Source organism: Corvus moneduloides, chromosome 1 (genome assembly GCF_009650955.1).
Source record: "Corvus moneduloides isolate bCorMon1 chromosome 1, bCorMon1.pri, whole genome shotgun sequence".
NCBI classification, from domain to species: domain Eukaryota; kingdom Metazoa; phylum Chordata; class Aves; order Passeriformes; family Corvidae; genus Corvus; species Corvus moneduloides.
Genome location: NC_045476.1, coordinates 25,459,473 through 25,487,265, shown reverse-complemented (window position 1 = coordinate 25,487,265; position 27,793 = coordinate 25,459,473). Strand labels below are relative to the sequence as shown.

Below are 27,793 nucleotides of genomic sequence, written 5' to 3'. Positions count from 1 at the left end.
TAAAGGCAATAAAACTATGGGCATCTGCCAGCTGTCTGGTCTGCAAAGGCATCAATGTGCAAAATGAAGAAGGAATGCTCTTCTTCTGTTATCAATATGAGAGTTCTCTCAGTTAGCCTGTCCTTTGGCATCTCTGAAGGGATATGGCCTTGAGGAGAGGAGACAGTCTCTTGGGTCTGTCTGGTCACTGTCACCATACTGGACAGCTATGTAATTAGAAACCCCTCTTGAAAGAACACAGGCTAGGCGTTGATGAAAGAGAGTTCACAGTTTGCCCCAGTTAGCAAGGGACATTTGAACAACCAAGAACGTTTCCAGGGGAAACAGCTGTGAAATTTTTCATTTAGTTATGCAGCTGCTCAGACTTTGTGTTCCTTTGATCCCTCTCATAAAACTGAGAACCATTCAGATTCCTGAGAGGAAAATGCTAGTGGAAGGGATGGTTCACCCATGAAGCACTTGTTTTTCTGTTTTGTGTTCATTTAGAGGAGAAAAATCTAACACAGTGGATGGCATCTCTGTACTACTGAAACTACATATTTGATTTGCTAAGCAGTGCCATTTTTCATATTTCCAGAAATAGAAGCCTACTAAAGATTGCAAGGAAGCAAATCCATAGAGAAATGTATTTTCCTGAATGGGGAGGCCACTCCTCTAGCATTTTAGTAGTATTGCAGTAATGTCACTCCATTAGGCATCTCCAGGTATGCACTGATTGTTTCCTTACATTATTTTTACCTCTCATGAAACCAGTGAAATACTGTCTGAGTCAGTTAAGAAAGATAGTATTTGATCTATCATTTTCTAGAAATATGTGCCCTGATTTGAACCATGATTTTGAAGCTAAATGTCTGTAGAGCACTAATGTTGTGCTCAGGTCAGAATGTGAAAGGCAGAGAGGCATTTCCTGGAGATGTGTATAACCCAAGTGCATGGTTTGGGAAGCTCCTTCCACTCATGCTTGTTCCAGCTGAGAATATAACTTTTAAATGCATATTTGAAGTAACTGAGGAAATGTACATAAGGAAACAGAGCATGAGCTTTGCAAACTGCTATAAATGCTGAAAATAGGTCAAATAAATCATGTGTTCTGTGAGAGAACTCATGCCTTCTGATCAACGAATCAATATGATTACACAGAAGCGTCTTATTGTTTAAAATACTCCTGTGTTCACACATCTCACAACTTTGACATAATACCTTACTTATACACCTCACTTGCTTATCTTATACTACTTATACATATACATATCACTCTTCTTATACATTTTCTTACTTACTTACACTTTTTACAAATTCTACATAACACAGTACTTACGCATTTTACTTACTTATACATTTTACCTACTTATACATAATACAGTACATATACATTTTGCAACTGCTGTGCATGAGATCTCACATTGCTTGATTGGTTTCTCTATTTTGTCCATGAGCTCTGCACACACTTTTCTGATAATATGATTGGTTTTAATCTAGCGCAGCACAGTCCTTTTTTGTCTATTCCTTGCTGTCTTGGTATTTAGTTTTTCAGCTTCTTCTTTCCCACTTTAGCACAGTTTACCTTTCAGTCCTTGAAGAATTCCTGAGGGCTCTAACAGGTGGGGCTCCTGGCCCAGGCAAGCAGCATCGAGATGATGACAACAACAAAACCCATTCGGTGATCAGCAGCCAAGTTAGTCCACAAAATCCAAAAACACAACAGCAAAGGACAGCGAACAGATATAAACCTCTCTCCTTGAGCTTTCAGACTGGAGCTTAAAAACCCTCTTGGGGCTGATGTGCTGCGGCTGAAGGTGGAAATGCCAGGTGAAGCCAGTGAGGGTAATTCTAGCCTGGTCTCACTCTGAGGGCTCTGGTAAAAATAACTAAAAATGGTTTGGCTGGGGCACACTATCAAGGTTCAAATACTTTACAACAGTTCTGTAGCAAAGAGGTTCTCAGCTGCATGTCTGGAATAAAATTAATTTATAGATTGAGATATCTAAAATTTAGGCATTTGTATTATAGCACATACCATAAGTACTATAGTTCGGGTGATGATCTAATCAACAGCAGGGCCTAGAGAGGTATCCAACCCAGTCTAAGTTAAACACCTGCATTTGGTCTCCTGGACTGTTTTCTACATCCTTTGACTACAGTGGACTACAGTGACATGTAGATCACATAGCAGTCACTTGCTGTGTAGGCACTTAAAAGCGTATATCAGATTCCAGAGCTGAATCACACTTCTAAAGTTTAGTGAGATGGACGTGCCCACAGTGGCAGAGTATTAAACTGTTCCCTGATAATCTGGTGATGAGAATGTGCTCATCTGGACCTAGGCACTTATTTTATGGAGCAATGAAACACTCTCCATTCAACAGAAGTACTTCTGTTGTAGTGGAGTCACCAGTCAAGCAGGATAGGGCTGCTCTAACCTTTTGCATTTGAATTATTGACAATATCCATAGTCAGTGTTTAGCATCAGGAGATGCTCATTCCTCTACTTTATCTATGCCACCACTGTCTCATTAAAGAAGGTTAGTATCCATACCAGCATGACTCATCTTGTGGACCAGAGCAAGAGATCAGGGCATTGAATGTTGCCAGGACCAGATTAACTTTCTCTTCTGCATCTGTGTATGGCATGGTTTGGTCACTGTCTCCCAACGCAGTTCTCTCTTTATGGTACAGGTACCTGGAAAAACTACCTTGGAAAACCTATATTCTGGATCATTTGAAAGCTTTCTTTTAGTAAACAGAGGGAAGAACTGAATTGTCCAAGAATTTGGGCTGATCCCCTGACTCTAATGTGTTTAGTCATTCAGTATTTCCTTATGATCTATCTCTCAGAGAAAGGTTCTGATGGCTATCTTCTTCCCAATGCTGGTCTGACTGATGTGGAATAAGGAAGTACAATATGGTGCTATGATGGGAAATATTTAATTTTCTGTAGTACCTCATCACATTGGTGTTTCTTAGCAATCTTTTTTTTCTCCCCAAATCTGTAATCTCATGTTCTTTTTTATTTTCTTGCAGGAGGAGCTGGGCATTACTTGTGAGTTACTGGAGTCAGATTTCCTCAAGTGCAGTGTGGGATTTCCTTTCATGAGATCCAAATCTAGGGTAACGTTGTGACATTTGCATTTGCAGAATAATGGTTCATTTACCTCTGTCTCCAAGGAGTGGCTGGGAAGTCAACTGCTCTGTTAAACGTCTGTGATTGGTACTTTCTCTAGCTTTCTAACCCAGATATTGGAGCCTTTCACAGCTACAGAGGACTAGCTGTCCTCTTTCCCTCCAGACAGAGCCAATGACAGTGCCCTGGGCACTGCAATAAAATGGCTTTGAAAAATAGTGCAAGAGTTGTAGCTGCAGTTCTGCTTCCTCTGCAGAAAACTAGAAAAGGACTCTCCATCTTACTTATGTTGTTTCTGTGAGTTTTTTTGTCTTCTTTCACATTAAAGTGCATCTGGATTTATACAAATTACAAGGAAAATGTACTAATGGCTTTTTCATATTATGGTCTTCTGGTAGATTTTTTAGAGAGGGTTTTGTTCTGTAAGAGAAGATACACTATCTCATAATGTTTAAAATCCAGCTGGGTTCTTTCTGCTGCTAAATTGATCTGTATAAATGACCAACCCAGAAAGGTGAGAAAATGAGGAATAACTTAAGGATGACCTGAAAAAAAAGTCTGAAATTTTTCAGAAAGTTTCAATTTCAAAAGCAAATCCTTTCCATTTGAATTGATGCATCATTTGACCCAATATAAAAGTTTTTGTTTTCTGGTTTTTTATTGACTGTTTCATGCTATTTTGAAAAAGTAAAAGAATATTTTAAATGGAATTGAAAAACTACATGCAGGTGCAAAATACTAGCTAGAATGTAAGAATGTACCCCATTGAAATTACAATTAATTTTTACACTGTTTCACTTGGCTGAAGTCTGTTTTGGAGTTGGGCAGAAAAATCACATGGAGAAGTTATTCATCAAAGTAAAATTCTTATTTCAAAATTAGCACTTGTTTTCACCCATTATGATGGGTGTCCTGAATGCTGCTTTAGCTTCTGCCACTTTCTCCAAGTCTCTGTGCAGGCCTGTGGTGTGAACTTTATTCCCCCAAAAATCTCTTCATCAGCAAATGACATATAGAGCAGTGCTGAGATGGTTTCGGGTAGTGATCTGCTTGTACTGGAAGACTTATTCCCAGGCAGATGATCTCCTCAAGAAATACCTTTGAATGGCAATTCTAGTAAAGGCCGTCTCTTAATGAAGGAAAAGACAAACTATATAGTATTTGAAGAGAAACACAATTACTAAGACTTAAAAATAATTTGCAGTAGATGAAGCTCTCTTACATGTATCAAAATATGCTACTTTTGTACAATTAGGCCAGTAAAATATAAATGAAGTTTCAGAACAAATACATTTTCAAACAATACGCAGTGTCTCTAAATACTGCTTTTTCTTTGCGCAGTATGAGTTCAGTGTGATCTTTGACACAAGCCACTTGACTGGGCAGGAAGAAACACTTACCTTCCTTGTCACTGCCCAAAGGTAAGGGGACATTTTTACATCTGGATATTCTTTGTTACATGAAGTGTGTATTATGTGTGCTTGACAATTGCATGATATAGCTGTAGATATACATATGTGTAGTAAATTAGGTTAAATTACTGGGGCTAAATGTATGTGTTTTGGTGATGCAGAGGAACTATGTATTGAAGATTCCTGAAAAATGAGGTAGGATCATACATAGGTTTTCTTTGCCAAGTAATTGCAATTCTGAAGGATCATTCTGTATTCTCTCAGTTGAAAGGCTCTTGTGTTTCAGTGGCCATCTCTTTGGGCCATGTATCAAGCTCAGCTCAGCTGCGGTTGATGATCAACACAAGATAGACCCATTTGTTCCAGCATTTGAATGAAATAAACATGCTAGGATGCAAACCAAAAAAGATAAATGTTTTAATCAGATGGCCAAGGATCCCACTCATAGGTTCTATAGTCACGGATCTATTTTGTACCCCTCTGGTTCTTCAGTGAGCTATGACAAACTGTGGAAAGCATCTGGATAGGGTACTTCCCGAAGGGCACTTGAAATTGGCATTGAAGTAGGGTGATGCCAAGTATGCATACATGCTGGAGTTAGCTCTGCAACATGGCATACATAGGCATTTTATCTTGGGCAGAATAAAAGGTGTGACACATGCTCTCTGCCTTCTAAGATGATGTACCATGCAGAAGCAGACTGCATGGGTGATTCAGTCACAAGCACTGTCGATATCTGTACGGGAACCAATGCACAGCTGCATTAACATTGGCCATGAGCTGCTGCTTTGATGTGTTGGGTATTTGACTACTTCCTGCTCCCATTTACTGTGTGAATGAGCCAACTTCATATCCTTACATATCCAAATCAGGATCTTCAGCTTGAATTCTCCTCCCAGATGGGATGACACCTCTACAAACAGATGAGATGTAGCAGCTGCAGAGTGACTGCTCTCATAAGGCATAATCCTCCCCTGCAGTAACAGCTGTAGGTGAGACCAAGATCCTTGCAGCATGTGGGACTGGTATGAGACCCTGAAAGTGAGACATGTCACCATGTCTTGCATGCTAGCAAAGTTTTATTCTCTATCAGAAGTTCATCATGTGTTCATATGATCCTGTGGTGCTTCTCAGTCAGAGACATCAGTATCTGCTAGGTGAATGCCAGCTAGTGCAAAGATGGGTCAGCAGTGCTTTAAATTTGCCCAGCCAGTGTTTTCCGACCTTGGATAGCACAGGACTTCCCTCTATAACATCACTTCTTGTATTTCTGTACCCTACCAGTGAGAAGTGTTAGTCTGTGCCTTTAGATGAGCAAAGAAATAAACAGTAAGTTTTACACATTGAGTGAATGCTTAGAGATATTACAAGAAAGTTTCTCATTGTAGAAGGATGAGAGAGGATAGTTATGTTTTGGAGGATTCAGCTGAACCTCCAAAGAGAGTAGTGCAGGTCTCGATGCTGATTACCCTCATTTTCTCTGTGACTTTAGGCAAATTGTTCAATTCACTCTCTGTCAAATAAGTGTAACAAAATCTTTCTACCATTAGAGTTGCAGGGAGCCCTGAGGTAAAGTCACTGATAGGGAAATGGAGAGAAAGTATCTGTGCTGCAGTCAGACCGCAATAGGCGAGGGCATTGTTTCCACATAGAACTGGAGCTAGTCTGGCAGAAATAGCTGAACAGGGAAGCTATGTCACACTGTCATGGGAAAGCAAGGGTTGCCCTTCAAGTGTCTGCTTGAGCCTGTCCTGTGTAGCTGCAAATTTGGCAGTAGAATCTGTTACAAGAGACTGGTTCGCTATTGAAACAATTGGAGAAAGAAGTAAACATTGCATTTTATTGCTCTTACACTATTTGGTTGTTTTAAAAGAAGCAACAAACCTTCTTCTTTGCTTCCAGGTGTGAACTGTTTTTCTAGAGCTAGATTCACTGAGTTGTGTTCTCCTTTTTTGACAGTACCTTTACTCCATTTGAAACACATAAGAACTTACCTATGAACACTGTACAGAATTCTACTTGCTTATTCTGTTTGCCACCATGGTATCTCAGTATTTATGTTGGATGAGAAATGTCTCCATTTTGGACTCTTCTGTGAGCCTGTTCAGAGGAAAAGCTTTTATTAAGCGGCATTTTGTCCCAGGAGTGAAAGTTTGTGGGGTTTTCTATCTGGGCCATAGTTTTATCAGCAGACATAGGAAATGTGTCAGTTGCAGGAAGCTGAGCTGTATCTAAGCAGGTACGTAGCCAGAAGGCTCTATTTTTGTAACCTGAGCAACTCATAACCTGCATGGTATCACTTGGGAATTTACTGCCTGCTGTTGCCTCAGTGATACTGTCCTCAAATAAATATGATCATATCTTGTTTTGCCAGTTTGATTTGTGAGTAAATCCGACAAACTGCAAGGAAAAAGTGATTCCAGAGTCACTGCTGAAGAAATTGAAAATATATGTAACAAATCTTTCAAGATTGTTGTTCTGAGCTGTCACCCAACAAGCACACTCATCATCAGAATTAGAATAGTTGCAGGTTTGCATGCTAGATATGCATTTCAAGAACCTTTCCTAGACTTCATACATAAAGTGTTCACACTGAAACAAACTGACTCAAGTGAGAGATAATTGCTCACTTTTCTCTTTCTTCTTTTTGATTTTGACCGTCTGAGGCAACTGCCTTTGACAATGTAAAGTAGAAGTGCTTTCATTTTGGCAGCTATGTACAGGAAGAGATGGAAAGAGAGGGTGGAATTGCTGAGAGATTATGGCCAGTTCACTACGAGGGTCTTGCCCAAAAACTGCTTGCAGTGCTATGGTACAATGCAGGTACACTGAAAGCATTTTTTCATTTAGTGAGTCAAGTCCTTCTGTGAGGTGTGTATATCTGTCACAAACTGATGTGCAATCAGACTGGGAGAAAATGAACCCTTGCATGGAAGTCTAAATGTTCTTGTTTCTCTCCACTGTGTATGATCGCTGCTGTAGTTACCATAGACATTTGAATTCACACTTTGTTCCAATATTCATTTTTTTGTTATGAGCCTGTTCATGTCCCAGCCACAAAATTCATGCTTTTTGTGTGTGCCCTCTCCAAGGTTGGGTGAACATTCTTAAGGAGCTGGTATCTCAAATAGAGAGGCTCAGAGTACAAGGCAGAGAGATGGTAGCTGTGAAACTGTGATATATTGCAAAGGCTGTCAATTTGCAGTACGTTTGTTTTTCCTTTCTGTCATAGTGGAAACCTAGAACACACTGAATATCTGCATGATAATACTCTAATCCTGTCAGTGCCCTTGATGCATGAAGTGGACTCATCGATCAGTGGGTAAGTACCAGTCACCAAATGAAAACAACAACAAGAATAATAATCATCATCATCATCATCATCATCATCACCATCATCCTAAGAATAACATCTGAGTGTCTTCCAGTGAAAAAATTAATTCTTCTCTTTGTTCACATGTAGCCAGACTGTTGCTTTTTCCTTGTGTCCCAGACTCTGGACATTCAATCTCATTCAATAGCTGGAAATTTTATTCATTCCAAGACTACCTCATTCTCACTACTTCCTAATTAATGCTAATTAGTTACCATCAAATTTATTTTAGTAATCATGTTTGAATTCAAGTGATGCTGTAGATATGGTGGACCTTAAATTAAAAAATAACAAGTAAACTACGTCTCGTTCCTTAGGGCATGGCTTTAAGGAAATGGTTGAAAGTCACCAGGCCAAAGGTTATGGTTAAATGTTCTGGAATTTTAAGGAGCTTGGTGAAGTCTAATTGTTTGCCTTTCTGTTTAATTTCACAAACAGAATTTGTTTTTGCTTCTGTTTATTTTTCCATTTCCTCTATTCCCTAGTCTGTGAGGCATCTGAGTACGAACTGCGGAGCATCACTCACACTTTGACTGAAATACTTGTATAACATGTAGCCACTGTGTTCTCTCCCTTAGGCTGCACACATGCAAATTCCTGCCTTTGTACTTGGGGCTCTTCCCTTCCACTTGACATCACGATCTTATGCCTTGAATGAAAGCTTTGTGGTCAGTCTCAACAGTCAGACCATTCTCTAGCATAAACAGTGCTTGAGTTGAAATTGGGGGACCTGGTCACAGAAGATGTATTAGCATTCATGTACACCGAGAAAGTTTGCATTAATTCCTAAACTGGAGAAGCAAAAACTCATCAACAGTGCCCCCAGAGAGTCAGTGTCTGGTTTAGCCACCATCTATGGCAACTTCCAGACTACTCGTATTGTCTAAATGACCAGTGCAGGTTGGCATCAGTAGAAGTCAAATATACCCTTGACCACTATGCTACATGTGTAGAAAAAAGTTAACCTGCACTGACATGTGATTGGATTGAAAAGCTGAATAAACTCAGATTCAAGGCCTAGGCTGGGTTTTGCCTCATAAAGCTCATCTTGTTGGATAGAAATAAAATCCTTAATTACTGCCAACATCAGTCAGAATGGGTAAAAGGTATATTTGAGCCTGCTCAGAGAAAGGAAGTGTGCTGTCAAACCTCACAAGATGACCAGCAAGGACAAAAATCTCCTCTATATTGAGAGTACAGTCTCAGCAGCATGTTCTGGAAGTTTTTGAATGCTTTCATTGTTACAAATTCTTTAGAAATTTAACTCTTGTTTCTTGGTGCTTTGATACAGATGGATTTTTGTTCAGCTTTATGGAGATGAATGCTTTCATCTCTGTCTTTAGGTCTCTGTTTGTTACCTACAGAATACTGCATGCCAAAATATAATAAAAATTGGTTTCTCTTCTTTCTCTTCAAAATGTACTTTTTGAAGCACAAGGTCTCTGAATTTATAAGCCCCACCCAAGTGCCTGTGTGGATTATATTTTTCTTTCTCATAGATGAGGCTTAGTTAGTTGAAGTTCACAGAAAAGTCCAACTGGCAGAGAAAAGTTGGGTTTATTGGAGGGCACATTCCCAGGCATGGTAACATTAGTAGTGCTCTTTTTCTTGGACAGTATCTTTTTGAAGCTTGTTTTATTAGCTTAATTGTCCTACATTTGAATCTAGAGGAGCAAGCTTCATTCCTGGTTATAAATAGCTCAGAATGGCTTGTACTGTACTGGGGAGAAATCTTCTGGCACAACACTGTAAATGGGAGGAGAAAATCTATCTTTCACTGTTTCCCCTATCAATCCCTGGCATAGGATGCAGGCAGGAAAAAAGGAAATGTATCTAAACAGGCTTAAAATCCTGTCTCAAAATGCTCTGACTCCAAAGGACAACTTGGAAAGGAAGCAGAGTTTTAGGCAGTAGAGAAGACTAAGGTTTGTCTGAAATTACACCAGGACCCTTTCCAGACAGTGGAACAGCCTGAGATTTGAAGGAGACTTAAAGGGTGCTTAAAGCACTCCTAGTCCTCTTCTGCAGGATTTTCAGGTACTGTGTTTTGCTTCTGCAAAGTAATTTCTGATAAAATCCTACTGCATCTTATTGTGTGATTAGATTATAATAGTGGTTGAGGAAACTTGGATTGCTCCACTCTAGTTAAAAGCAGGTTACCTCCCTCTACTCTTTCCTTTAACCATCTGCTAACAATACAGGTAGTAAAACTTCGGTAATTAACCAAGTGTTTATTCCTGAAACGCTATGTAAATGTTAAATAAAATTACAATGTTATTTTAGTGAATATGTATCTTAAAGTATTCCTCTTAGATACTGTTGCTTCAGATTAACTTGGCAGTGCAATGATTTCCTGTGTTAATCCAAGCTTGCACAAATCATCCATGGCAGGGGATCCCAGAGAGGATGTTTTGTGATAGGAAAGGAGAAAAAGGGATAAGTAATCAAAAGAAGTCTGCTTCATTGATGGGATGTTAACCCAGGTCAGTTGAGATGCCACTTGTGTAGTCTAATGTTGCCAAGAGGAAATCAAATCACCAAAAATAGATTAATGTTAAATGGTCCCATAGAATTTCATGTGACTAGAAAGCAAGGGGTGCAATTCAGCTAGACACAAATATATTTCATTTTGGTCACAAAGTCAGCTTACTATATCTGTGTCTTGATCTTACAGAGAAGTCTTCCCTACTTCATTTTTCTATGGTGATTCTGTGAAAGCGTCCAACTTTGTTCAGTTGGAAAACCATGAATGCCTTTTCCAGTCTCTTAACTTCACACTGCAGGTAAAACTCATCCTTATTTTGACTGCTTTCCTGCTTGACAGCACATTCTTGTTTTGTATCTATTTAATTCTGAGTGTGGTATGGGTTTTTGTGCATGATTTCAAATCACAGTCATGGGCAGAATGGGAGCTTCGGATGAGGTTTATAAAGAAGAGCCTCTTGTTGAGTTATGAGGTTCAGAAAGGACTCCCTTGCTTTCTAAACTTCTCAGAGAGGAGACTAGGTGTAACTGGATCCAATTCTAGCCCCAGACTTGCTCAACTGTTTTTGTCTAAAGGTTATATAGATGAAATAGAGACTGTGTAACTTTTTCCTGCAGGATTAAGGATGACAAAACAAAATATATTTACATTCATAACATAAATTATTTACTTAAATTGATGATGATAGTGACTAGACTAAAATACTGTAATCAGAATTATTTACCACACAATATAGATAGTTTTACTAATACTATTTTGCACTATTTATTAAATCAATAATTTAAAAGCTTAATAATTGTTAAGTAGAGATTGGTGTTACTCACTCATACCAACTACTGTGGGCAAATCTCTTTTGCTCAGCCTCAAGGAGAAACCTTGAGGGACATCTCCACTAAAGGGAAGAATCTCCACACTCTCCTGGAAGTGGTGTGTTAGAAGTCCCTGCTGATAAAAAGTGGAACTGGGCTTTTATAGTGTAAAGTGATCAACTGTCATTAATGTGTTTTTAGGCTAGCAGCTTTAGACAAGTTATCTGTACTATCATTTGTTGATTCCTTTATCAGAAACTTTGCCTGTTACATCCTCACTGGTACCAGTTTTTGTCAGGAAATGCTGTCTGAATGTTTAACTTTGCGACTGATGAGTCAGCCTGGTCTCAGCAGTCTTTAATACCAAAAGCAGTGTGACCACTCTTCTCCATCCATCATGGGTAACTTTCACAAATAGGGTTTAGTCTGAGCTGTTTTACCCCCACTCAGGCAGAGCATCCTGCTACAACACTGTACAATGTGTTCTTGATTGGCTACCATTATTGCAGTGTGCAGGGATGGCATATGTCCTTTATCTGAATATATTATGACAAGAATTGCAAACAGGGCATGTCACTTCCATAGGATTAAAGCTGCTGCCATTTGTTTCTCTTTCATCTTTCTTCATATGCTGAGTAAAGAGCCCTAATTACTCACATGCCACATCTTAGATGAAGTCACAAGTTAAAAGTGGAGGAGTAATTCTTTTTAGTGGCATGGTCATTGAGCAGAGGAGTGGGCAGCCTTTATCCAAGAGGACAAACACATGTCTGTGCTAGGAATTCAGGCTTGCTAAATGCCCCAGTATCAAAATATTTATAACACTACTGATAAGAGTACAGGGAAGGGAAGAGTACAGTACAGGGAAGAGATGAGGACACTAAAAAGGTGTAAGAAGCTTTCAATAAATACCTCATAGCATCTCAGCATTATTCAAGAGTTACTTATATATTACACTTCACATGGCAATTAGATGGGTTCCTGATGTGGCAAAATATATGGATGGTTTGTTATAACAAACTCTAGTGATGTGGCCAAAATTAACTGATGCTGTGTTTCGCTGCTGTAACTGGATCTATTACAAGCCCTTTGTATTGATGACTGGCAATTATCCTGCAAAACTGCTTCTCCTTTGATATGTGAGCTGTACATGAAGACTGTTAGGTAAGCTAATCCTCTGACTTCATTCTGACCCTTGAAAAATAAGTCTTAGTCTGAAAACATTGAAAAACCTGCAAAGTACTTGTATTTCTTCAAATTTACCTGTACTCAGCTCTGAATCTATAGTAGCTTCCCATTTATGAGAAGTCATGTATGTAATTTTATTTGTATTCATTTTTTCTCTTACAGGTTTACAATGCTGGACCAAGCACTCTTCCTGGAGCTTTTCTTAACATTTCAATTCCAAACCGCCTCTCTGCCACTGGAGACGAAATATTTCATATTCAGCAGATGATGGTGAGTATGTTACGATGTGCTCTGAGCGCAGAGAGGCACTGAGACCTACTGATGACTAAAACAAAAGAAGTCCACCAAACTCAGTGAGTCAGTTGCTTTTTAACACAAAGGGTCTTTGCATCTGTGGCCAGATTTTCAGTAGCTGTACCCCTCCAGCTGTTGACTGTTCTCCCTCACCTAGGGCAAAGACAACTGGTTGTATGTTCTTGGTTTCCTGCAATGCTGTGTAAAACTAGGTCAGGCTAATGCGGAAGGAAATATAGAGAATACTTCCACAAGTCACACCTGCAAAGAGGATTGTCTCTTAATCAGTTCTCCCTGACTGAGGGAGGATGAAATGGTGGATGTATTATCAGTAGGATGCTTTATCAAGCTGACTCAGATTCCCTGGGCTTTTTCTTGGTCATCAGCTAGGTCTGAATACATTATCAATATCTGTTTTGCTATAGTCCATGTTATAATTTGCTCTTTTTGAATGTTCTTTTAACAAACGTAAATAATAGAGGAAGTTATTCTTTCAACACAATGCTTTTCAAAAGACTATTTTGTGTCAATTTCAAAGAAATTCAACATAGACTGTGGTAGACAAATTCTTAAATTTAGTTTCTAATATTTATTTATTTATCTATTTATTTATTTATTTCAAAGCCTTTGTTAGACCACAAAAATACCATCATTTACACTGTAGTGGCCAAAAGAGGGGAAACCTTACTACTGAGGTAAATTTATTGCTGAAATTCAGAGTAATCTGCTTTTGTGAAATGAAACCAGCTCTTTGGAATAATTGAAAAGAAGTATTATACTTTCATGTTGTTGGTAATACTTTTCTAGCCTTTTGGCTGAAAAATATTACCTAATATGTAGGTAACAGTGTCACTGAATATGTGTAAATATAGATCTGAAAGATCTTTCTAAGCAGGTTTCCAAGATTTTTGCTGTTGGAAGGTATGAGATAAATATCGATATGGCTTACAGATGGGCCCTAAAGACAGAATGACTGAGAAACATATTGGGATATTGTATGAAGCAACAGTAGTGTATAGATTGAGTAAATTCTCCAACCAGACTTAATTAGTTCTTCAGCATATGTATCATTTTCTGTGGCATTGCCTTTTAATGTTTATATAGTCCAGCTTTATATGCAGAAGATCACCTTTTCTTTGACACATTGTCTGCCAAAGCATCATGACCCATTTCCTTGTTTGTTCCCTGGTCTCTGTGTGCTGTAGGAGAGAGGGTGTGTTCACAGCAGCTGCAGAGAGGTGGGAATCTTCTTAATGGATTTTGTCTCCCTAAATGTCGATATCTCCTCTAAAGTCAGTCATCCTATAAAGGAGGTTCCAGCTGGGTGGTGTGGTCTTGAGCATTGTGGTAATAAATGCTAGCATGGTTTGTATTGCTTTTTCCCAACAACAAGTTGCATTTCTCTGCACATTATTTGACTGAATTGTACTTTGAAGTATGTTTTTGTAGAAATGTTAAACTGCTGTTGTGAGACGTCTTTGCAGGTAGTAGGCAAGTATGTTTTTATGAGAGATGTCTGACTGATATACTGGCATTCCAGTAATTTTGACTACTGATTTTGGGTATATGGTCAGTAGAATTCTCCTACATGACTTTCTAAATACCTCTAGCATGTTAATAAATGTTAGCCAAGAAAATCCTGTCTAGGATAGTGGTTAACCTTGCGTTACAGATACATAATTGAAACACCAAATAGTTTGCTTGACATTACACAGGAAATTTGTGTCAGAGCCAGGCACTGAACCAATGTATCCCAAATCTTACTAGTACCAATGTATCCCAAGTCTTACTATTGTAACAGAGCAAGCATCCCACTCTCTTTCCTACTGCCTCTGTCCCAGTGAGTTTTTATTAACTGAAAAGGGAACTAAAATCATGGAGATTTTCAACTTTTCATAGAACAAATACAATTAAGCAAAGAAACCCAAAAGGAGATGAACTTTAGGAAATGGTTTAGAACAGCTGTTTTTCCAAGACAACTTTTGTAAGCATAGTCATTAAATGTTTCAAGCTTTTGCTTATTTTGAACTTCCCAGAATCTAGACTGCAATAAAGATAGTAAGGTAATAGAATCCTTTCAGACAGTGCAGGTGTTTCTGTAATTATTTCCTTTATGCCTGTGATCCAGCCATTCTCGCTGTCAGTGTTGACAAAACTTTAAAAATAGCTCTCATTAATACAGAGGATTAGGAATTGTCATTTATCTGTAAAATACACTGTTCATACAGCACTTGGGATTTGATGACATAATGGTTTTTATTTTAAAGCTAGTAATTCTATTGCCACTTCTCTGATACACAGTAAGGCAGTGAAATTTATGAGTCAAAATGTATAGTTAAAGCACTAGAGTTTGTCTCAAATACACATTAACCACACAAGATAGTTTCAGGAGCAAACTCCCTCGTATTGTGTTGAGTGAGCTAGTCTTTCAGGCACAAAAATTAATAGCAGGAAGACAGTCACATATAGTTCACTGGAACGGTCTGTATCTCTGGGAGGTGTTAATAGGAAGTATTATCTGCTGGTCTGAGGAAATGACAGCCCTCATGCTTCCTCTCTTCCTGCTGTTCTGATCTTTTGGCTTTATTGCAGAAACTGTTTTAACATTTTCTTTGAGGCAAATTCAGATCATGGAAATATTTTGACATTTGGAGTTCTGTCTTAGAGATGTTCAGACACAATTCAAGGACTATTGGGAGCAATACTGCAGTTTCTGCAGCACTTCCCCCGACAAAGCCCCCAATATATAAAGGGAATGAATCAACAATAAAAGCCAGAAGTAAACAAAAAAAATGGATAATTGTAAGAAAACTAGGAAAAAAAAAAACCCAAAAATTGAACTTCCTCCCTATTAAAATGTTTTAATGAATAGGAGATACTAGAAATTTTCAAATAATTTTATCTAGGAAATTTCACCTCTGACACTGGTTTTACGTAGTAAATACTCAGATTCTGCAGTGGTAAATGATATTTTGGAAGTACTTAAGTCAAATTAGTAGCTGTTTGTTTTTATGTATTTTTGTATTTGCTTTCTTGCAAAAGTTAAAAACCAGCCAGGTTAAAAACATAAGAAATTAAATACCTCAGCTTGTTAGTAAAAGTGTTGTGATAGAACAGTATAGATGATGACATAGAAGAGCTTCACAGAAGAAGTTAGTCTTAACACAAAAGTATATTTCCACTCTTCAAGCCATTGATTATCTATTCTTCCAGGAAGGAAAACAGTACTTGTTGTATTTGTGTATGTTTTTGGTTTTGAACTAAAAGATCGGTAATTTCCTTTGTGTATCCAGCTAGGGATACACAAGGGCAAGGGAAGCACTACCTGACTTGCTAGCCAAGGAGCTGCTTTTTAGGATTGCCAAAAAGGTTTTCGCAATGGGAATTCCTACCAAGTTAACCAGGGTGTATTTCCTGAAGCTGCTCATAAATTAGCAATGTGTCCAGGATTATTCTGCTGCTGGCTTTATGGAGCTGGATCAGATTGTTGCCTTCTGGTTTATTTTATTTTCATTGAAGGGAAATACAACTATGAGGGATTAACAGTTGGAAACCACACTTGTCTATTTGAACTGGATGATCCTCTTCCCTCCTCTGGAGGGACCAGCAGAGCCTGTTTGGGTGAATCAATATCAAGAATTTAAAAAAACGTGTTATCAGCATCACTGAGATAAGAATCTTGTTGGAAAGTAAGACGCATATGTTGCAAGACAATCTCTTCAGAAAGTTTGCAATCTAGGCAATGATATAAAAGGGAATTTGGAAGAAAGAGGGAAAGAAATGCTGTTCTCAGGTTTTTGATGACAAGGTCCCTCCTTGCATGCAACTCTTGATATCTAAGTCTAGTAATTACTGTTTTAGTAATTGCTGTTAATAGAATATATTTAAATTACGATGTTCTCGTACTCTAGCAATTAATGGATAGAAGGGCATAGAAGCAGCTCTGGAGAAGCACTTGCCAGTCTCCACTGATAATACAGAAACCATCTAGTTTCCCTGATTTTCCCTAGGCTTCTAAACTTAGATCTTGAGAATTATTTACAGAGAGTGAAAAATGGGTTAAACTTCAGTCTTGTGACTCCTGTCCCCATCAACCATAAATGGGCCAGTTAGCCCAGGCCATCACTTCTTGATTAGGGAGCAAAATAAAAAGTCCTTCTCGGAAGGACAAACAGAAGTCCTCCAGTTGTCCTATTATGTTTGGCATATCCACTTCACACCTCTTTCTACATGGGTGAGACCTGGATTGTGCCTTTATGATAGCTGGGTATCAGTAAGATTTGAAAAAGTAAAGAAAAGCTGAATGAATTAATGGAAGAATTGAAGAGAATTACTTTTACAGGTTGCCTTTTAAGTTGACGGCTGCCTGAGCATAGGACTCTAGAAATGCTTGTCATGTTCATTAGGGAAAGCTGTGTAAAATAAACATTTATCTCTTCCTGTGAATACTGAAAAAGTAAAATGGAGTCAGTCCCAGAGCTGCAAGTGCTGGCTGATGACAGGTTACATTTTTAAGGCCAGTTTGTATAGCAGTCATGTAATTTTTCTTCCAGCATTTGCACAGTAATATCTGTAAGGAGCAGAAAGAAGTTAAGGAGAAGAGTTAAAGCTTGCTGTCTCATTCCATGAAAGGTCCCAAACTAATTGAGGTTTTTCTTCACTTATAGAATGTAAAAGAAATATTGTCAATTTTAAAACCTTAAATGTAATTTCTGCTTATTATCTGTAGGTTTTATTTTCTAGCATAGGAATAAGATGCTTTGTCTGCTGCAAAGCTGGTGTTTAAAACTTTAAGCTAAGAAGGACTGTCAAAGGTCTCTAAAGTGTCGTTGGGCGTGAGTGTTCCTTGAGGCATGTGTTGACATTATCAAGCTCACAACACATGCTCCACATACAGAGGTAAGCCTGTATATTGATATAATTATGTAGAAAACATCTTATTTGTTGGTAGATGGTTTAAAGTTATTTATTTATGTCATTTGACATTTCATCTCTTGTCTCTGAGACATATATGTGCAGTCCCAACATGTGAAGACAGAAATATTTGCTGATTGTATTCAATACAGCATTTTTTTGTTTTCCAGCAGCAGATCATGCTGCTGCTGGTTACCACATTTGACAGAAAGATTGTAAAGGAACATTTTGCACTTACAGCAACATTCATTTCAGCCCTTTGTATTAGTCATCCTGCTTGTAGTCTCTTCATTTCAATGATTGTTACACACACACTGGCATACGCATATTTTGGCACCATATTTAAAGGCATAGCTAGATTACTGGAGGAAATTATTCATTCCAGGGAACGTATTGTACAGAAATTTGTACAGAAAATTCTACAGATACTTTCTGACCTTCCTGCCTCTTTCACTTTAATTGCTTTTTAAATGACTGTTCCAAAACATTTTTGCTTAGGCAGTTGGAGGTGTTCCCTGCCCCACCCCCAGTGTAGAACACCTCTGTGATATCAACTGAATCTGTCTTTGCCTAGGAGCCCTGTCCCTTGCAGGAGAAACTAGTACATCTGCCAGGTCCGGGATGGGTGTGAGGAGAGAGGCAGAAGCATACACTGTGACAGGACTGCAGAGCAGCTCAGAAAGAGTTCCTAATGTCAGCATGATGAACTGAAACTCTTTAGGCAAAGAGGAACTTTCCTCTCTTTTAAGTTTCCATTTTTATACAGGAAAGGCTACCCAGCCATAAAATTAAGGTTTTTCCTGAGTTAAGACCTTAAAATAAATCTGAAAACCCCAGCATTTTTGCCATCTGAATCACTATTAAAAAGCTGTGCCTCGGTCAGAGCTCACAGCATTTCCAGTGTTTCAAAATAATCTTTTCATCCATTGCTGAGTGCGTCCTTGAAGATGGAGCAAAACTTCTTAACATGGAAGAAAGTTTTCTGTTACTTCCTAGTTGGGATCTTTAGGTGAAAACAGATTTGAACAATTTCTTTTACACTTTCTAGTTGTTTTGACCAAATCTTCTAGAAATGAAAGTGCTATGGTATTTCTATAAGCAGTGAATTTTTTTGGAAATTCTAAAGAAGATGTTCTTGGAAAATGCATTTTGAATGTAAAAAAGAATTGTCTTTCAAGAAAGTCTAATAATATAAAAATCAAGGCCATTGACACATGGGAAAAAACCACAGTGATCCATATATTAAATCAGGCCAAAGTAACACAATGTTCTTGTCCAATTGTGGCCTGCTCATGATCAGCTTCTAAACTAAAGTGAAATTCGTCAAATTACTTAGTTATTGAAATTTTACAACACTGCCCTGAAAAATATCATGGCCTTTCAAATGAGTGGAAGTTTGATTAATATTTTGGGTCAACTGAAAATGTTGCTACTTTGTGAATGGCCCATAGCTCCTATTTTTTTGGCCGAATATGTGAATTCCAATTTTGAAAAAGATGGCAGATTTGCCTTTTGATAAAAGGAAATTTCAGATAAAGAAGGACATGAAATATAATGGATATGTAAATAACCTGTTATCAAAATGATGAAGGAAGCAGGAGGCTTGGCAGATACCAAGTCAGGAGTAATCATGTAGTAATTGGAGTTTTGCTGAGGTATGGGGAAAAATACATACAGTTGGTTTTTTTGTAAGCTTCCAAGCCAGAGAAGGAAGCTCCTCCTGTTGAAGGATACTGAATGAAAAGAAAATCTACAATTTTTTAAATTTTTTTTTCCTTCTTTTTGAAAGAGTGAGTGTAGGAATTCACCATTTTTCCACTGGTGAAGCTTTTCCTGCCAAAAACAATGAAGAAGGAAATTCAGAAAATAACTGACTGGTTAATTTTTTAACACATAGTCCTGTTTTAAATCCTGACTCTTAGACCAGCCTTTCTCTTCTGTAACTAATGCACAAGATTTGTGGTCTAAATGAAGGGAGCAAAAAACAAGGAAGAGGTAAAACCAATGGTAACTGTGCATATAAACTCTAGCTCCCATTTGGTGAAAGAAGGGTTTTCCTCCCTGTTCATATATCAGACTGAAAATAAGCACCTTTTATTGGATTTCTCTCCTGGCTTTGAAAGTACGTCATTCCAGTCTTCTTCAAGGTACCAGATGGTATCAAAATTGTCAATAAATCATTTCTTGGAGGAAACTCTGAGGATGTCTTGGAAACAAAAGACATCTTCTGCTTAACTTAATAGATCTCCTCCACCCCCCAAGAGTTTTTTTTAATGAGGATGACCCATTTAATTTTCAATTGTCTACAGTAGATGAGCAAAATCATCCTCTTAAAAGTCCTACCTTCTCTCCACTGCCTCTAAAGAGAATTTAGATCTTAGACACTTTTCTGATACGTTCAAATACCTGCTTTAGTGAAACATCCCACTGGAGCTGTTTGAGCCCTCCAGGGAATGTACTTACCTGCACAGTCTTCAGAGATACTCATCCTAATATCAACACAGGCCACAGGGAAAGCCCAGCAATTAGGTAAAGAACAAACATGGGCATATTTGTGTTTAATACAGCATAGGTAAGGCTGCAGAAGAGGATGTACTATAGACAGATAGAACCTAGCTGAAGAAGCATCAAATGCCAGGTGATCTCAGGGGCTTTTTAAATAGAGACATACCCTGAGAATTATTTGTTGCCTCATATGTTGGTTAAGCATTTCACAGTTCATCATAGGGAGACAGAGTACTTCTCAGTGACCCTTTCTTGGGTTTCATCTGCTAAAGGCCGATATATAAGGAGCACATGAATGTTAGTGGTAAACTGATTTTTGTGTAAGGTGGTGATCATTCATTCACAGGCTTCTGTGGATCTCACAGTTAAATCATACCAAATGGTCAGTGTTTCTTCTTACTGTGTACATGTGGTATATACAGGTCTGTCCAGGAAAGAATCTGCTGTCTTGTAAGTCAGGAACTTTATATGAGAAGATCTTTGCTTTTGTCAGTAAGATGGATAGGGATCACTAGTTCGTGAGAGCAGTACTTCTGGGGATTGCTGCTAAGTATGTGCAAATTGGCTGCAGGGCCAAGACCAGGCCAATGTTGCAGGAATCACGCTTATCAAACCTGATTATTTAATTAAGCTGTATAATAAGTGCATCAGAAAAACATCTAAAAGCGTTGCAATCAGGTTAGCATGATTTATGCCAAACATACATCTGGTGCATTTGCCCATTGTCTAAAGGAGCAGAAGCCAGAGCTATGGTGTACTCCTCCTCTAAGCTGATTGAATGCTTTAGCATCTCCACTTTGTTTCCACTTGCCTCTTCTCATGGCCTTGTAAAGTTACTTAATGGATTTGTGGTCTACTGGTTTTCCTTGCCATCATTTCTATTTTTAGTTGAAATCTTTCAAGAGTTGTGTGAAATTGGTTAATTTTTAAAATTATTTTCTGTTGTTTCAGTGGCTCTTAATTTTATTACCAGAATCAACAGGACTGCTCTGATTCAAACATATTTCATTATCTGTGACTATTAAACATTCTTGGCATATGGTGCAAGTAGTCAGATAACATATTTACATAACTTATTTGTCTGCTGTTGAAAGTCTGACCTCGTCTGGAATTTCTTGTCAGTACCCTTTTTTTCTCAGTGTGACATGTTAGATTAACCCTGCCTGTCAATTCTTTGTTCACCAAATAAAGGGTGAATCAGTATCTTTGAATCAGAATACATGTATACATGTTTTCCCTAATACTAGGATGAATGTGCTATGGTTAGCAACAAAGACAGACAAACATATCTGTTATTTATTTTTCAAGTTTGAAAACTTGAACCACTGATTAGTTATTCATACATAAATAGAACAGTTTAAAAAAACGTACAGGGGAAAATACATAAAAACTCTCTGCCAGCAATTTCCAGACCACGGCCAAACTCCTTGTCCTTTGGAATCAGTACAGTCCAGGGATGATGAGATAGGCATCCATTACAGAGTTGAACAATGTTAAAAATGTTGTGAAATGACTGGCCTGTGTTCAGACCTTGAGCATGTTTCCTGCAAGTAAAATTGCTGTTCCAAATATCTTGTGTTTCATGATGTTTTCCCTGAACTTGCCCACACACTTTTTCTGAGGTTGGGATGTGGGTTTGGTTTTATCACATGCATTCACATCTGGATTCCACCTTCATACTTGCTTTGTATCAGCTTAGTTCTGCTGGCTTCCAGGCCCTACTCCACAACTAGTGATGATTTATCTCAAGAGGGGAATCCCAGACTTACTGGAAGAGCCTGGAAACCTTAAGTTTTAATACCATAATGAATTCTTTTGCATTGGTGGAAATCTAGTGTTGCTCATATAAGTAATGAGCTGAAGATACACATTTGCTCGCCCATTTATCTTGTAAAATGTCAGTCATTAAATACAGGAATAGCCCTCAGCTTCTTACATGCACAGGGAGATTGTACATAATGCTTTGTTGGAAGCAACAGCCAGTTTTCCTCCCGTTTTTCTGTCTCATTCTTCCAAGAGATTCCTATCACTTGCACATACTTAACCCCAGCTGCTAATCCACTTCTTGTGCTTGGTCCTCAACTGTCCTGTGCAGCCCATTTTGAAATTGTATTTCATTTCCTTCTCCCATGTTGACATCTTGTGCAGGATATAGGGCCCTGAAAAAATGGGAGGTCTTGCCTTTGATGCATGTTAATGGGTTGAGGTTAAATCTAGAAGGGGCCACTGGCTTTTAGTTCACCTGTGAAGTTTATGTTACAGATAATGTGGCCTAAATGCTTAAACTGTTTGCTAAATGTTTGCTAAAGCCCAACAATTTCTGAAAGGCCCCAAAGGCTTGCTATAAATTGCCATATTCTGAGTGTAGCTACAGATGAGCAGAGATGATATTGCAAGTACCCTGAAGGTGGGAAACAGTGCTGATAGCAGAACGAGAATGTGCTGAGGCAGCAGGTGTATTATTTGTCCTGGAAACTCCAACCACTCCCAGGTGACCTGGCTTCATTGGCAGCTCTTGATTATCCTCTGTGTTTCCAGGAAAATGTGTGGTGATTTTCCCCCTTGTGCTGGTACCTCCTTCTTGGAGCTGCAAACCAAGCCCAAGTATTCTCATAAATCCCTACACGTGCAGGGAAAGTCAGAGATGATGATCCCTGTGTATGTAATAAATTCAACATGCTATTCTCGTACAGCCCTATTAAATATCCTGCAGGCTTTTTAGGATGTGATGTGTGTGGAGTGTACATGATATGTTTTGCATACAACTGTTTCATTCTGAAATGTCCTCCTGCCACTTTTTCTCAAGAGTGGTGTAATCTTACATGATTAAAAGCCATTGCTATTTTATGGGTTTGCCTCTGCTCAACCCATAAAATAGCAAGAAAAAAGTCAGTCAGATTCAAATACTCAGAATCCATTAAAGTCATCCTGCAACAATTTCTTCCTTGTTGCAGACAAAGCATTTTAAAAGCATGAAGTAATGTGCATGCTTTCTCCAGTGGTTATATCTCGTCTCTGAGAAATTTAGTGGTTTGTGCTGACAACAAAAAGTTGGCAGAGTAACCCACTGTACAGGCAGTCCTATTTAAACATCTCTCAAGCATGTTCACAGGCTTTTCAAGGGGAGAGCACCTTACAGTAAATTAACAAAGCTAGAGACTAACTTGTCTCTGAATGAGTGTGTGGCCATTTATAGAATCATAAAATCAGAGAATTATGTGGGTTGGAATGGGTAGTATAGGCAATATGAGGGATTTTCTGCTACTCTGCATGATGATAGATTAGTAATATTACTAGTCTTCGCAGAGTTATGGTGACATGTAGAGGCCTGTTATGCAAGGTGCCATTTACAGTCTGTGTAGTACAAATGTTCTGGCTTGTATCTCTTTATATTTATGCATGTTACAGGTATATGCACGTGTTGAATACAGTAGGAGACTACACATATATATATATATATACACAAACACACACACACCACACACACACACATGCACATATACATATATTTAGATGTTCAGGACTGAGTAATGATTTTCAGTCCCTTAGATTTTGGATGTCCAGTTAAAATTGTCTGAAAGGTGGTGATTTTCAAGTGCCACAGGTGTCTAAGTGAGGCACCTGACAATAATGTGTTGTTACTGAGAAATGTTGAAGGCCATTCTGACATACAGCGGTGTTCAAGAGTGCACGTGAGATCTGAGTGCAGGCTTTGCTACTGCTTTAATCATTCTGATATTCCACAGTGAGAATATCAGAATGATTTTTTTTACCTTTCTTTACTCTGGGACTGAGCAGTTTGACAAAAGTGCTTTTGAAATTGAGGTAAAAACTAGAAAAAACATGATGTGTGTATTGATGTTAAGTGTTTTGCAGCCTAAGACAAGACATTGCTAGTGAATGGGAACATCCCTATTCATGGACACCATGGTAAAAAAAAACCACTGTCAGTAATAAAAACCTCTGTGGGAAAATTTTACTTTTGTTCTTGATGTTGTTTTGCCTCACGTGAAAGTTGAAGACATTCAAGATAGTGAAAGCATGCTTCATTCTAATAATGAAAATGACAAATAATAAATATATCAAGTTATAAAATCTGTGTGAAAAGATCTTATACAATATTTGGATTTCCATCAGACAACTACCCCCTTACAATTTTTTCTGTTTAGAATTGAAATTCTGAAAATGTAATTTCTTTGCAAAAAATGTATTTTTTTTTAATTAGAAAAGTTTTCCAGGAGTTGAAGGCTAGGATCAGTAGATAGTAATACTTACTTCTGTGTTACAAAAATTTTACATTGTCACCCCAAAAAAACTCGTGATATGTGTGGTAATCAGGACTGTATGTAATGACATAAACCATTGTATATAGAGAAGAAAAAGTAAAAAATAATTTAAGATCTTTGAAATTAGGCATTTTTTTCTGCAATATAAAGCTGTTCAGTGAAATCTGCTAGGTCAGCCATTAATTTGTGGCTACAGCACATTCAGGCCACCGGACCTGACTCAGAGCAAGATAGGAAAGTGTGCAGTATGGACGTAATTGCTGAAGATGCTATGCAGTTAGCCTGGTTTACCTTTTTCTTTGGCCTACTTTATGTGCTAACGTGGGCTTTGTCTACTTCTGTCTGGGTACAGATTTTAGGTACACTTCCAGTACAGGAGATTTATCTGTATGCACCAGACCAGTGCACCAGACTGCAAAAGATTTTATTCAGGACTTTAAAAGTAGCTTCTGGAAAACAGGATGAAACAACCTTCAGCAGAGACAGCTCCAACAAAGCTCCTTGGAAGTCTCTTCTTGGGACGCTGCAAGGCTACTTCTGCTTGGTACCTCTCTTCCCAATCTGTAGTCTTAATGTAGGATTTAAGACAGCCTCCCTTTTGTCCCACTTGTTTCCCGTCCCAGTTGTTCATTTGTGTTAGGAGTTAGACGTTGACATTTCTCTGTGGCTTCTGTGTAGTTCTTGCACTGACTACAAAGGCAGTGCACATCTCTTTCCACATCCTATGCACTGCTCAAAAAAAGTCCCTTCTTCTGTTTCTTTTAAGATGTTGGATCCCGGATCCTGGGAGGACCACTTTGGGGGTAGTCCTTTTCTGTTTATAGGCTGCTGAGAAATGGAAATTTTCTAAAAGCTCTGGTATGCCAGGTACCCTGAAACTCCAGGTCTGACAAAGAGCCTGGCTTCCTACTCCATTTCAAAGACTTGTACAGTTCTTGCATCTATAAATTGTAAAGATTTAGCGAGATATTTCCTTGTCTGTGTATCACAAGGTGGCTGGGATAGCATCATGTTTGAACAACAAGAAACTCAAAATGAGGCTTACAATCATGAAATACAAATCAGTTCAGTTTCAGCATAATGCAAACAGGAGTTATATGCTAAGATTTTATTTAACTAGTTGTCTTTCTGCAGCTGAATATTTCATCAAAACAAAGTTTATTGAAAAGTTGCTGTTGTTTTTTCTGGCTGGTTGACTGAACCCTTATGCATGTAAAAATTGAGAATAACAGATGATGTGAAATGTAAGTATCTAACAGTCATCCTAACAAAACAAACAAACCCAAAACCCTAAAAAATATCCCACCAAACCAACTGTGGCCCGTCTTTTGAGAAGGATGGATTTGCTTCTACCTTAGCACGATCCACCCATTTAGAACTTATTTGTTAATTTTTTCCCAGTTTTGTGGCTCTGTGACTTCCAAGAATGCTAAAAGAAATGGATTGCTGTTCAGCTGCATTGCATCCTTTCCTGCCTGCTGGCTGTCAGCACACGCTGATTGATAACAGGGTACATAGATGAGTGTAATCTAATTTCTGCCTGGTTGAATTCCCCCAAATTCTGCAGGCCAAATAGCAGTGTCTGCCTTATAGGAAGAAGCCTCTGCCTTTGGCTGCTAAAACAGGATATAGGTGACCTGATGGTCTGTTCCAGAGCAGTGGAGGTAACAGGAGGTGCTTAGTTTCTTGCATGTTTCCCTCCTAATATGGACTGAAACACTGAATTTAGTATCCACCTCATATAGGATTGCTGTGTGGCTGGCAGAGAGGAAAAGGTTTTTCCAAATTCAGAGTTGGTCCTCTGGAGGTGGCTTTCTCTGTTTCAGCTAAAGTGTTTTAAAAACAATGCCAATCTTCAATTTAAGAAAAAATAATAACTTAAAGTAGAAAGGACCAGGTTTATGTTGCTTCATGCTAGACAATTCCTTTTAGTCTTGTGAGATATTTCTGCTTTGGCTCATTCTTACACTGTACTTTTACAGGACGTAAATATTTGGGGAGTATGCCAAAAACTTGTATAGTGCAGAAACTTGTACTGTCCTTCCTGTATCTCTTGCATAAATCTAATGACATCTGTAATTTAAACTTTCAGGAATAAAGAACAAGTAGCTAATAGATCCTGACTTTTTGCTATTTTTAATTTAATATAAGCCTTCTAGTTGATACGGATCTAATTTCCATGTGAAAGATCAAAGAAGTAAATGTCTGTGGGCTTTGTGAATCTCTTACCTAAAATAAATAATGAAAACTCATTTCAGGTGATCTGGACAAATCATAGTCTTAATCTTCAGTTGAGCCCCAAGGAGACTGTAAACTTTGGGTATATCTGTTGGGAATGTAAAGACAGATTATGTTAAGTCAGGTTGTGAATACATACTTCAAAGAATAGACTATTAAGTATTTGGGGGTCAGTGAAGCAGAAAAGGTACATCTTTCAAAGAGACAGAGATATCACTTGTCTGAAAAACAGACAAGTTTATTTGAAATCTAGATAGACATTTGGGTTTTGCTTCTTTTTTCACAGTACTTAACACAGATACAAACTGTGTATTGCTGAATCAGACTCAGAGTATGCAGTAATTTTGTATCTGTAACAACTTTTTTCTGCCTCTTTCAAGGATTTATGATTTGAATAAGGTACATGTTTCCTGTTTTTCATCCTGTCAGGGGATGTGAGGAGGTCAACAGCATGTGTAAGAATGTCAATTGGTGATTTGTGAGAAAATCTCCCTCTCTCACTCTTACAGGTTTTAAAGATAGTAGCAGGAAGAATTTGCTGACACTTTGTTGTCATAGTTTTTATTAAATTTTGGTAATTTTTTCAGTAAATATTCATGAGCTGCAAAAAGTGAGAAGGCTTTTCTTGAGCAAGATTATCTTGACTGAAGCTCATTTTATCAGTTTGGTACTCTTCAAGTCCTACTTGTCCCAGTCATCCACTTTCTTGGACAAGCAAATAAGCTAGTGACACAAAAAGGGGGTTTTGTACTATTTCTGCTAAAGGTAAAATAACAGATTTAGTGCCTAGGCTTGTGCATTTACACAAAGATTTCATTTATCTCATTAGTTCTGATACAAACAGGGATGCAGCTGAGTTGGCCAAAATATCAAAAAAGGTAATACAAAGGGTAACACTATTGTCGTAGTTTAAGACAATTTACAGGACGGGGTCTCCGAAATAAGTTACTTCCCCTTAGTTTTAACTTCTCCCCTTTTCACTAAAAAGGAGAGACAAATACGAAGAGATACAAATGAAAAAAATAACAGTTTACTCAAAGAAAACAGCAATAAATAAAGAAATACAAAAGCAAACGGTTCAACTCCCACACACAAATGCAGATGAGGTCCCCCTAATTGTCCTGGGGAACACAGACAAAAATAGTGGAGAGTCCCGTCCCTGAGCTAC

The 27,793-nt window shown here is 38.2% G+C and overlaps 1 protein-coding gene across 1 annotated transcript in view; it reads left to right on the top strand.

Annotated features, from left to right (window-relative positions):
• Positions 1-27,793, top strand: part of ITGA9 (integrin subunit alpha 9) — a 242,072-nt gene that overhangs the window by 159,397 nt on the left and 54,882 nt on the right. The window contains exons 19-23 of the mRNA XM_032102630.1: positions 3,022-3,108; positions 4,463-4,542; positions 7,766-7,855; positions 10,581-10,689; positions 12,551-12,658. Coding sequence (XP_031958521.1) covers positions 3,022-3,108; positions 4,463-4,542; positions 7,766-7,855; positions 10,581-10,689; positions 12,551-12,658 — 474 coding nt within the window. The remainder of the gene's footprint in view (positions 1-3,021; positions 3,109-4,462; positions 4,543-7,765; positions 7,856-10,580; positions 10,690-12,550; positions 12,659-27,793) is intronic.